Here is an 11715-nt window from a genome sequence, read left to right as displayed (position 1 = left end):
ATGACATAAAGAAAGAGGGTAACTATAACATTCAATCAGCAACCACATTAGTTGTCCTAATGCTACATGATAGAATGAAAAGGACTAATAACATTGCGCAACAATTCGCAATAMTTGAGCACGAACTTCAGAGGAATAGTTTTAACTTAATTGTAGTAGGCTACATTTCTTCCTGCCCCTTTTAATGCATGTTTTTTTAGTTGCAGCTTTAAATTAATCAAGCAAAGTCAAATAATTTATTTATAACAAACAAGCATTTCAATTGGAGAGATCACAGGAACTCATTTTGATATTTCTAAATTACAAACGGTACTTTCCATTCAAGTACTAATTCATAAATTCATTTGTGACATAATTTGCATAAAACAACACAAACATTTTAATAAACAACTGCCCTTTTAATAATCTAAGCAGGAGGCAAATATGTAAATGTTGTGATTAACCTTGGGGCGACTTCAAAGTTTATGCTAATTATGAAAAGGTTCATTTGAAGTAAAATAATAATTGCCTTTTATGTTTAAATTCTGCTCTCATCCCTGATGTAAAATGTTTCCTGTTGCTGTTGCTTTGATTGACTGAGACAAGTTCTCCACATGATGTGTGTCTGATATCTAAACACACAGTTCAACAGTAGCCTTGAGTTGATTTAGGATGTGTTTGCGTTGGGAAGAGTAAGACATTGTAAACAATCCTCATGTGACACAGGGACAGAACACCCTGCTCTCTTGAATTATGTCACCTGGGTTTCACCTTTCACACACACACACACACACACACACACACACACACACACACACACACACACCACCCACACACCCACCACACACACACACACACACACACACACACACACACATCAAAAACTCTCCAGTGAGTACTGTATGCACCACCCTTCTCTCTCCCCTGTCCCCACAGCTCCACCGGAGCCAGAAGGTATGAGACGGACCCCCCCTGTGGGCCTGGGGGACCTGACCCTCATGTCCCGAGGACTGGTCATCGCCCCGCGCCCCTGGACCGCCCAGCGCATCAGCATCACACACACACCTGGCCCTTCACACTCATATACACACACACCTCCATACACACCTGTGGAAGGACAGGGAGCAGGGGAACCCAGAAAGACAGCACTGCAGTCAGACTCAGGTGAGTTCATTCATATATAATTCTCAACTCATAGCTTACTCATAACTTAACATGATAATGTACCGTAAGGGCAAAACCCTGGAACACATCTAAACCAAACACAATTAACAGTGTCCCCCACACAGACTCCTAATCACTTCCATGTCCTCCAGTCTCATCGGTACAGTCAGCCCCAGATGAGCATCTGTCCCTGGGGGAGATCAAGSSCCTGCTCCCCCGGAGGCTGRKGGAGAGGCTGGAGGATGTGAGGGCAGCGTTCAAGGCCCTGGACCCTGAGSGGAGCGGCTCAGTGACCCAGGGGGAGTTCAGACAGGTGGTGGAGGCCTTCCTCTTCCCCCTCACGCAGACCCAGCTCAACGCCATGCTGGCCAAGGTGAGAGAGGGCAGGTGTGGGTCTCTTATAGACTGGTTTGGGATCTGTTTGTGCTGTCTTGCCAACTCCAATGATAATAGCAGTTGGCAAGACAGCACAAACAGATCTGGGACCTGTGGGSTATACTACAAAGCAGGTTCAATGAGTTAGCCAGCTAACTTGCCTAAATATTCTGAAATAACTTGTACTTAAAAAAAAAGATATGCTTGAAATTGACATGGTCTAATTGACTCAACAACCAAAAAGCACATATCTAAGTTTAGCTTTTTTAAAGAACCAGAAAATCCATCATTATTTCTGGTTGTTTATCCAAGTTAGCAGGCTAACTCATTGAACCTGCTTTGTAGTACACCCAACAGGTGTCCTACGTTCTGCTCTTGCATAGTCTGACAAAGTAATGCTGATTCTCKACATCGCCACCACTGCATGGTCATTGACTATATTGGTCACTAGATGGCAGTACAAGACTTGAGGTTAGTCTTGGTAACGACAGGTGATATCACATACTGTTAAAAAAGGGTTTTATGGCTCATGGAGAGGGGACACGTTTCCGTATCTGAAATGATTTAAACTTTTCCCACTAAGCCTTACTACATAGTCTTGGAGTTCTCAGTTTCTTTATAACTTTTTAGGACAAGTGCTGTGCACAGATGTTTGGTTTGGGTGTCACTGCCCTTTTCTGTTTTCAGAACTACACTGAACAAAAATATAAATGCAACATGTAAAGTGTTTCCCCTGTTTCATGAGTTGAAATAAAAGATCCCATACATTTTCAATACACACAAAAACCTTATTTCTCTCAAATGTTGTGCACGACATTTGTTTAAATCCCTGTTAATGAGTATTTCTCCTTTGTCAAAATAATCCATCCACCTGACAGGTTTGGCATATCAGGAAGCTGATTAAACCGCATGATCATTACACAGGTGAACCTTGTGCCGGGGACAATAAAAGGCCACTCTAAAATGTGCAGTTTTGTCACACAACACAATGCCACAGATGTCTCAAGCTTTGAGTGAGCGTGCAATTGGCATGCTGACTGCAGGAATGTCCACCTGAGCTGTTGCCAGATAATTAAAAGTTCATTTCTCTACCATAAGTCATTTTAGAGAATTTGGCAGTATGTCCAACCGGCCTCATAACCACAGACATGTATGGCATTGTGTTAGCGAGCGGTTTGCTAATGTCAACGTTGTCAACAAAGTGCCTCATGGTGGTGGTGGGACTATGGTATGAGCAGGCATATGCTATGGTCAAAGAACACAATTCCATTTTATCGATGCCAATTTGAATACACAAAAATACCCTGACGAATTGTGAGGCCCATTTTTTTTTAAGGTGTCTATGACAAACAGATGTATATCTGTATTCCCAGTCATGTGAAATCCATAATTAATTCATTTAAATTGACTGATTTCCTCATAAGAACTGTAACTCAGTAAAATCAATGACATTTTTGCATGTTGCGTTTATAATTTTGTCCAGTACATGAGGACCACTTAGGGAAATGTGACTCTCTTGATGCATCACTGATAGTAGTAATGGCATTAGCCACATTACTCATTGATCAAATTGATCATTCCCTTGCACTGTTTATGAAAGCAGTGGGGACATTGATCAATATTTAGTTACGTAGTGTAGCTGTTCGCGCGTTTACATTCTGTGTTCATATACCTCCCACTGTTTGTTCTTCATTCACACCTGTTTATCATTGATCAGTACCAGAGTGGTGTTATGGGTAGTGATATACACCTACAGCACAGTTGTTTATCATGTATACGGTGTATCCCTTCTCCCCCCATCCGTGGTGTGTTGCTGTGCGATGCCTCTCGTCACTCCACAGCGCCAATGTAATTGTCTCCACTGTTCCTCTTTGTTCCGTCTCAGCGCTCACGCCTGACAGTTTGACTGCCTGTCTTTCCCACAGTGTGATTTCGCACCCAATGACATATCTAGACTTTTTTGTTGTTGGGTTTATTTCTCCCTCCCTCTTTCTGTTACCACTTCTCCGCTGACTCCGTTCACCTCCCCTACTTACCTCCCTCCCTCCTCCCTCCCTTCCCTCCCTCTCCTCCCTCCCTCCCTCCCCTCCCTCCCACTCCTCCTCCCTCCCTCCTCCTCACTCCCTCTAGTCTTCTTTCTGTTCCTATTTCATTAAAAATATGTGTTTTTCGAGGAGTTGTTGACAAGTTTACTTTAAAGGACCATATCGCAGGACAGAGCAGCTGTTCTCGCTGGTGACAGATTTTGATGATGGGATAGTCGCTTTGTGCTTAGGAGGGAGCAGATGCACCAGCAGCGATTTTTTCTCTGTCTCCCTCGCTTCTCTTTCTTTTCTTTTTGTCTCATCTGTTTCTCAAACACTTTCAGAAGAAAGCGATTGAGAGCTCGGTGCATTTTTTTATAGATTTTTTAAATCGTGATCAATTATTTAGCAGGCCTGTGTTGCCTTACGTGTTAAAGAACACTTACTCCAATAATTCAGGGATAGTCCTCGAGCGGTTAGAGAGAGGAGAAAGGGAGGGAAGCGAAATAAGACAGACTGACAGAAAGAAAACAAGAGACAGAGAGGAGTGAGCGGAGATAGAGCGCGCGCGTATGGACTAGACAGCTACCAGACAGCACAGAAAGAGAGAGAGAGAGGAGAAAGAAACAGAGTGAGTCCCTGTGCATTCTGAAGGGTGAACGGTGCCACCCACTACTCCTATACTGCCTACCTCTACTCCACTGCACATTTCACATACATAATGCGACTCGGGTCGACCTTCACACTAGAACACTATTACCTACCAGTCGTGGCCAAAAGTTAATTTTCACAAAGTCTGCTGCTTCAGTGTCTTTAGATATTTTTGTCAGATGATTACCCTATTAAATACGAGCTTCTAATCTACAAGGCATTTCATAAGTGTCAATACTTTATTGCACAATCTATGAAGTTGATTGCAGAGGCAATAATTCTGCTAGTGTGACCCTTTCTTTTTCAAGACCTCTGCAATCCGCCCTTGCATGCTGTCAATTAACTTTGGGCCACATCTGACTGATGGCAGCCCATTTCTTGCATATCAATGCTTGGAGTTTGTCAAATTTTGGGGTTTTGTTTGTCCACCACACTCTTGAGGATTGACACACGTCTCAATGGATATAGGTCTGGGAGTTTCCTTGGCATGGACCCAAAATATCAATGTTTTTTCCCCGAGCCACTTAGTTATCACTTTGCTTATGGCAAGGTGCTCCATCATGCTGGAAAAGGCATTGTTCGTCACCAAACTGTTTCTGGAGTCTGAATCAACTTTAGGAGACGCTTCCTGATGAGACGCCTTCGCCTGTTGGGAACTTGTCGCTTGCTCTCCTGAAGCCTTCTTCACAACAATAATTGAACCGCTCTCCTTTGATAGTTCGTGATGTATCTCGGGAATAACCTGGTATTTAGGGCCACATGTACGTTGGCAAGCCTATAAACATCCTTGTCGAGCTGTGAGCGCCTTTTTGTCTCAAAGGCATATGAATGAAATGGCACAGATGTTTCCTCGCCAGTTAACCAGTGATTTGACAGTTATGACAAGCAACCATGAATTCCCAGCACCACCCTCCTTTTGAATCTTTTCACAGGTCTGTTACTTTCGAAACTCCAATCAGCATGCAACAGAGTGATCTCCGGAGCCTTGATCCTACGATCAACACTCACACCTCTCTTGTAACGAGAGAATCACTTGACATGAATGTCAGCTGTCCTTTTTGTTGCGAGGGTACTGACCACTGCTAGTAGAGAAATGTTTCTTGCGGGATTCAGTTCATTTGCATGGCAAAGAGGGACTTTGCAATAATTGCAATCATCTGAGCACTTTCTTGTATAACCATTCTGGAGTATATGCAAATGCCATCATACGAGACTGAGGGCACAGACTTGTGAAAATTAATATCTGTTGTTCATTCTGCAAAAATTCTGGCCACGGAGCTGTACAACACAGTCTTACCACCCATTCCCATGAGTTAATAAATCGAGCACTTGTCAGGTGCGACGTGCAGTTACGCCTGTTGCGTTCCTAGCGAGGCGTTCCCGTCTCGGTGTCACTGCCTGTATAAGCTAGTGTATACATTACACAGGTGTGACAGTCCTATAATATAGGATCAATGCTCCATAGAGCCTCCTATTAGTAAGGAACAGAAGCACTGGATACACCCCGTGGTATGGATGTAGGGTCAGGTGCAGAGACTAACTTTTTATTATGAGCACCAGAATAGGTGTGTGTCTGAGTGTGTGTGCTGCGTGCATATCTCCCTTATCCATTCTGTTGGTTTTGTGTGTTGATGTTGTGAGTGTGTGTCTGTGTTGTGCTGGTGTGTTTATGATGTTCGGTTCTGTGTGTTGTGTTGTGTGTGTGTGTGTGTTTTGTGTGTGTCGTGTGTGTTGTGTGTGTGTTGTGTGGTGGTGTGTTGTGTTTGTGTTGCTGTTGTGCTTTACTTCTAAGAATACGTTCCACTGCTGGGGCCAGGATAAAAGCAGTGGGCTGATTCCCCAGGTGTGACCCGTTCTGAACACCACCTATTCCCCGACCACCCAGCCCCAGAATTACAGCTCAACCCACCTGACGCTACACAGGCAGAACCCTGCTCTTACCGTCTGACGCCATGGAGACGGGATTACTCTTCACTCTGGTTGTTGTGGGAAAAAGTCTGGAATTGCTCAGAAGTTTTAGGGAAAAAATCAATTTAAATTTCAGCATTCTTATGATGCTTATGATGAACATGATCATTATCATCCTCCTTATCACCATCACCATCCTTGTCCAATCTCTACCAGTGATCCAGATACACTGAGTAAACAGTCTGACTTTGTTGGTCTCCTGTAGGTGTCTAAGAGAGACAGTGTAACGGTGGACTACATGGACTTCCTGAGGAGGTACAGCAGCGTGACTACAGTACAGAGACCAGACACCTCTACAGCACAGAGACGCTACAGATCTACACCCTCCTCTACAGCACAGAGACCAGACACCTCTACAGCACAGAGACCCCACAGATCTACAGCCTCCTCTACAGCACAGAGACCAGACACCTCTACAGCCTCCTCTACAGTACAGAGACCAGACACCTCTACAGCCTCCTCTACAGCACAGAGATCAGGCAGCTCTACAGCCTCCTCTACAGCACAAAGACCAGACAGCTCTACACCCTCCTCTACAGCACAGAGATCAGGCAGCTCTACAGCCTCCTCTACAGCACAAAGACCAGACAGCTCTACACCCTCTTCTACAGCACAGAGACCAGGCACCTCTACAGCCTCCTCTACAGCACAGAGACCAGACAGCTACACCAGGTGGGCACATCACCATTACACTGTAACGCGCATAGGTGAAAAGACTATCTGTGTTACATGACCCTATGGTTGGTTTGGTTCAGCAGGTTGACCTCTCTCTCTCTCTCTCTCTCTCTCTGTCTGTCTGTCTCTCTGTCTGTCTGTCTGTCTGTCTGTCTGTCTGTCTGTCTGTCTGTCTGTCTGTCTGTCTGTCTGTCTGTCTGTCTGTCTGTCTGTCCTGTCGTCGTCTGTGCTGTCTGTCTCTGTTCTGTCCTGTCTGTCTGTCTGTTGCCTTTTTTCTTTCTTTCTTTTTTTTCACCAGGTGCTGTCTCTGGATCAGACCAGAACGGCGGTCATGACCCTGACTGATTACACAGCAACGCCCTCAAACACAAGGTCGCATGGATGACAACACAACGACGCGCGCACGCGCACTCACACCACACCACACACACCACACACACACACACCACCACACCACCACACACACAACACACCACACACACACACACACACACACACACACACACACACACACACACACACACAGAAAGACACTAATGCACACCTTGTTGTTTCAACACAAGCCTGGAGAAGATAGACACCGTTCTATATAAAAGGGAGGTGACAAACATGACCAAATGACATGTCTATGTGGGCGGTGAAGTGATTCACCTGTGAAATTGGGATCTAGATGTTTTTGTCATGTCAATATAATAATGTCCCTATGTATCCAGAAGAATGTACAGCACGCGTAGGAGGCATACTACACTAAACACAAATATAAACGGAACATGTAAAGTGTTGGTCCCATGTTTCATGAGATGAAATAAAAGTACCCCCTGAAGCGTTCCTGATTAAACAGGATGCTCATTACATAGGTGCACCTTGTGCTGGGGACAATAAAAGGCCACACTAAAACATGCAGTCTTGTCACACAACACAATGCAACAAGTGTTGAGTGAGCGTGCAATTGGCATGCTGACTGTAGGAATTTCCACTAGAGCTGTTACCAGAAAATGGGATGTTCATTTCTCTACCATAAGCCGTTTTAGAAATTTTGACAGCACGTCTAACCGGCCTCACAACCGCAGACCACGTGTCTGGCACCGTGTGGGCGAGCTGTTTGCTGATCTCAACGTTGTGTACAGAGTGCCCCATGGTGGCGGTGGAGTTATGGTATGGGCAGGCATAAGCTATGGACAATGAACACAATTGCATTTTATAGATGGCAATTTAAATGCACAGAGATACCGTGATGAGATCCTGAGGCCCATTGTTGTGCCATTCATCTGCCGCCATCACCTCATGTTTCAGCATGATAATGCACAGTCCCATGTCGCAAGGATCTGTACACAATTCCTGGAAGCTGAAAATGTCCCGCTTTTTCCATGGCCTGCATTCTCACCAGACATGTCACCCATTGAGTATGTTTGGGATGCTCTGGATTGACGTGTAAAACAGCTTGTTCCAGTTCCTGGGAATATCCAGCAACTTTGTATAGCCATTGAAGAGGAGTGGGACAACATTCCAAAGGCCACAATCAACAGCCTGATCAACTCTATGTAAAGGAGATGTGACCCGCTGCATGAGGCAAATGGTGGTCACACCAGATATTGACTGGTTTTCTGACCCATGCCTCTACCTTTTTTAAAAAGGTATATGACCAGATGCGTATCTGTATTCCCAGGTATGTGAAATCCATAGATTAGGGCCAAATTTATTTATTTCAATTCGACTGATTTCTAACTCAGTAAAATCTTAGAAATTGTTGCATGTTGCGTTTAGATTGTTGTTCAGCGTAAAATGCAGTGGTGATGGTGTGGTGTGTTACTGTGTGTGTGTGTGTGTGTGTGTGTGTGTGTGTGTGTGTGCTGCTGTGTGTTGTGTGTGTGTGGTGTGATGGTGTGTTGCTGTGCTGGCCTTACTTAAGAGAGATAACTGTTCCACTGCTGGGGCCAGCGATAAAAAGAAACGACGTGTGCTGATTCCCAGGTGTGACCATACGTTCTGCAACACCACCATATTCCCACGACCCACCAGCCCAGAATTACAGCTCAACCCACCTTGAACGCTACCACAGGCAGAACCCTGCTTCTTACCGTCTACGCCCATGTGGAGACGGATTACTCTTCACTCTGTTCGTTGTTGTGGGAAAAAAGTCTGAATTGCTCAGAAGTTTTAGGGAAAAACAAATCAAATTTAAATTTTCAGCATTCTTATGATGCTTATGATGAACATCGCATCATATCATCCTCTCTTATCACCATCCACCATTCCTTGTTCCAATTCTCTACCAGTTGATCCAAGACCTTACACTGAGTAAACAGTCTTGACTTTTGTCCTGTCTCCTGTACGGTGTCTAGAGAGACAGTGTACGGGTGGACTACGATGGACTTCCTGAGGAGTACAGCAGCGTGACTACAGTACGAGACCCATACACCTCTACAGCACAGAGACGCTACAGACAATTCTACCACCCTTCCTCTACAGCACAGAGGACCCAGACACCTCTACAGCACAGAGACCCCACAGATCTACAGCCTCCTCTACAGCACAGCAGACCAGACACCTCGACCAGCCTCCTCTACAGTACCAGAACCAGACACCCTCTACAGCCTCTCTACAGCACAGAGGAATCAAGGCATCTCTAAACAGGCCCCTCTACAGCCACAAAGACCCAGACAGCTCTACCACCCTCCTCCTACAAGCACCAAGATATCAGGCAGCTCTCCCAGCCTCCTCTACAAGACACAAAGACCAGACAGCTGCTCACACCCTCTTCTACACACAGAGACCAGGCACCTCTACGCCTTCCTTCTACACACAAGAGACCAGACAGCTACACCCAGGTGGCGCACATCACCCATGACACTGTAACGCGCCATAGCGGTGAAAAGACTATCTGTGTTACATGACCTATGGTTCGTTTGGATTCAGCAGGTTGACCTCTCTCCTCCTCGCTCTCTCTCTCTCTGTCTGTCTGTCTCTCTGTCTGTCTGTCCTGTCTCCTGTCTGTTTGTCTTCTTTCGGTCTGTCTGTCTGTCTGTCTGTCTGTTCTGTCTGTTCTGTCTGTCTGTCTGTCTGTCTGTCTGTCTGTCTGTCTGTCTGCTCTGTCTGTCCTGTCGTCGTCTGTGCTGTCTGTCTCTGTTCTGTCCTGTCTGTCTGTCTGTTGCCTTTTTTCTTTCTTTCTTTTTTTTCACCAGGTGCTGTCTCTGGATCAGACCAGAACGGCGGTCATGACCCTGACTGATTACACAGCAACGCCCTCAAACACAAGGTCGCATGGATGACAACACAACGACGCGCGCACGCGCACTCACACCACACCACACACACCACACACACACACACCACCACACCACCACACACACAACACACCACACACACACACACACACACACACCACACCAACACACCACACACCACACACACACACACACACACAACACACACACACACACACAGAAAAGACACTAAATGCACACCTTGGTTGTTCAACCACAATGCCTGCGAAGAAGATAGATACCGCTCCTATATAAAAGGAGTGACAAACATCACAAATCGACATGTCATATGTGGGCGGTGAAGTGATTCACCTGTGACAGTGGGATCCTAGTGTTTTTGTCATGTCAATATAATAACTGTCCCTATGTATCCAGAAGCAATTGTCACAAGCCACCGCGCTAGGAGGCCATACTACACTAAACACAAAATATAAACGGAACATTGTAAAGTGTTGGTCCCATGTTTCATGAGATGAAATAAAAGTACCCCCTGAAGCCCGTTCCTATTCTAAACAGGATGCTCATTACATAAGGTGCACTTGATTGCTGCGGGACAATAAACAAGGCCACACCTAAAACATTGCAGCTCTTTGTCCACACAACACAAACCTGCACACCAAGTGCTTGAGTGAGCGTGCCAATTCGGCATCTGACTGTAGGAATTTCCACTAAGCGTTACCAGAAAATGGATGTTCATTTCTCTACCATAAGCCGTTTTAGAAACTTTTGACAAGCACGTCTAACCGGCCTTCACAACCGCAGGACCACGCTGTCTGGCACCGTGTGGAGCGAGCTGTTCTGACTTCAACGTTGGTGTTTACAGATGCCCCATGGTGGCGGTGAGTTTATGGTCATGGGCAGCATAAAGCTATGGGACACACCTTGACACAATTGCAATTTTATAGATGGGAATTTAAACTGCACAGAGAGATACCGTGATGAGATCCTGAGGACCCATTGTTTGTGCCATTCATCTGCCGCCATCACCTCATGTTTCAGCATGATAATGCCCACAGTCCCATGTCGCCAAGGATCTGTACACCACATTCCTGGAAGCTGAAAATGTTCCAGTTCTTCCCATGGCCTGCATTTGCTCACCAGACATGTCACCCATTGCAGTATGTTTGGCGCATGCTCTGGATTGACGTGGTAAAACAGCATTGTCTCCAGTTCCTGGGAATATCCAGCAACTTTGTAATACCATTGAAGAGGACGTGCGGACCACAAACCATCTCCAAAGGCCACAATCAACAGCCCTGATCAACTCTAATGTAAAGGAGATGTTTGACCCGCTGCATGAGGGCAAATGGTGGTCCACACCAGATATTGACTGCGTTTTTCTGACCCATGCCTCTACCTTTCTTAAAAGGGTTATATGAACCAGATTGCGTAATCCCTGTATTCCCAGGTATGTTGAAATCCATAGATTAGGGCCAAATTTATTTATTTCAATTCGACGATTTCTAACTCCAGTAAAATTCTTAGAAATTGTGCCAGTGTCTGCGTTAATAGATTGTTGTTCAGCGTTTAAAAAATGCAATCTGGGAAGGGTCAGGGAGGGAGGGAGGAGGAGGGAGGGAGCGGACGGGAGGGAGGAGGGAGGGAGGGAGCCGCAG

General features: G+C 45.6%; 1 protein-coding gene across 1 annotated transcript in view; it reads left to right on the top strand.

The window, feature by feature from the left end:
- The first annotated feature begins 935 nt into the window (after nucleotides 1-935).
- The window catches only part of efcab6 (EF-hand calcium binding domain 6), a 37694-nt gene continuing 26914 nt past the window's right edge, over nucleotides 936-11715 (top strand). Inside the window, exons 1-4 of the mRNA XM_070434713.1 lie at nucleotides 936-1143; nucleotides 1296-1516; nucleotides 6367-6416; nucleotides 6497-6833. Coding sequence (XP_070290814.1) covers nucleotides 936-1143; nucleotides 1296-1516; nucleotides 6367-6416; nucleotides 6497-6833 — 816 coding nt within the window. The remainder of the gene's footprint in view (nucleotides 1144-1295; nucleotides 1517-6366; nucleotides 6417-6496; nucleotides 6834-11715) is intronic.

This window comes from Salvelinus sp. IW2-2015, linkage group LG24, assembly GCF_002910315.2.
Source record: "Salvelinus sp. IW2-2015 linkage group LG24, ASM291031v2, whole genome shotgun sequence".
NCBI lineage: Eukaryota > Metazoa > Chordata > Actinopteri > Salmoniformes > Salmonidae > Salvelinus > Salvelinus sp. IW2-2015.
This window is presented reverse-complemented; position numbering and strand designations above follow the sequence as displayed.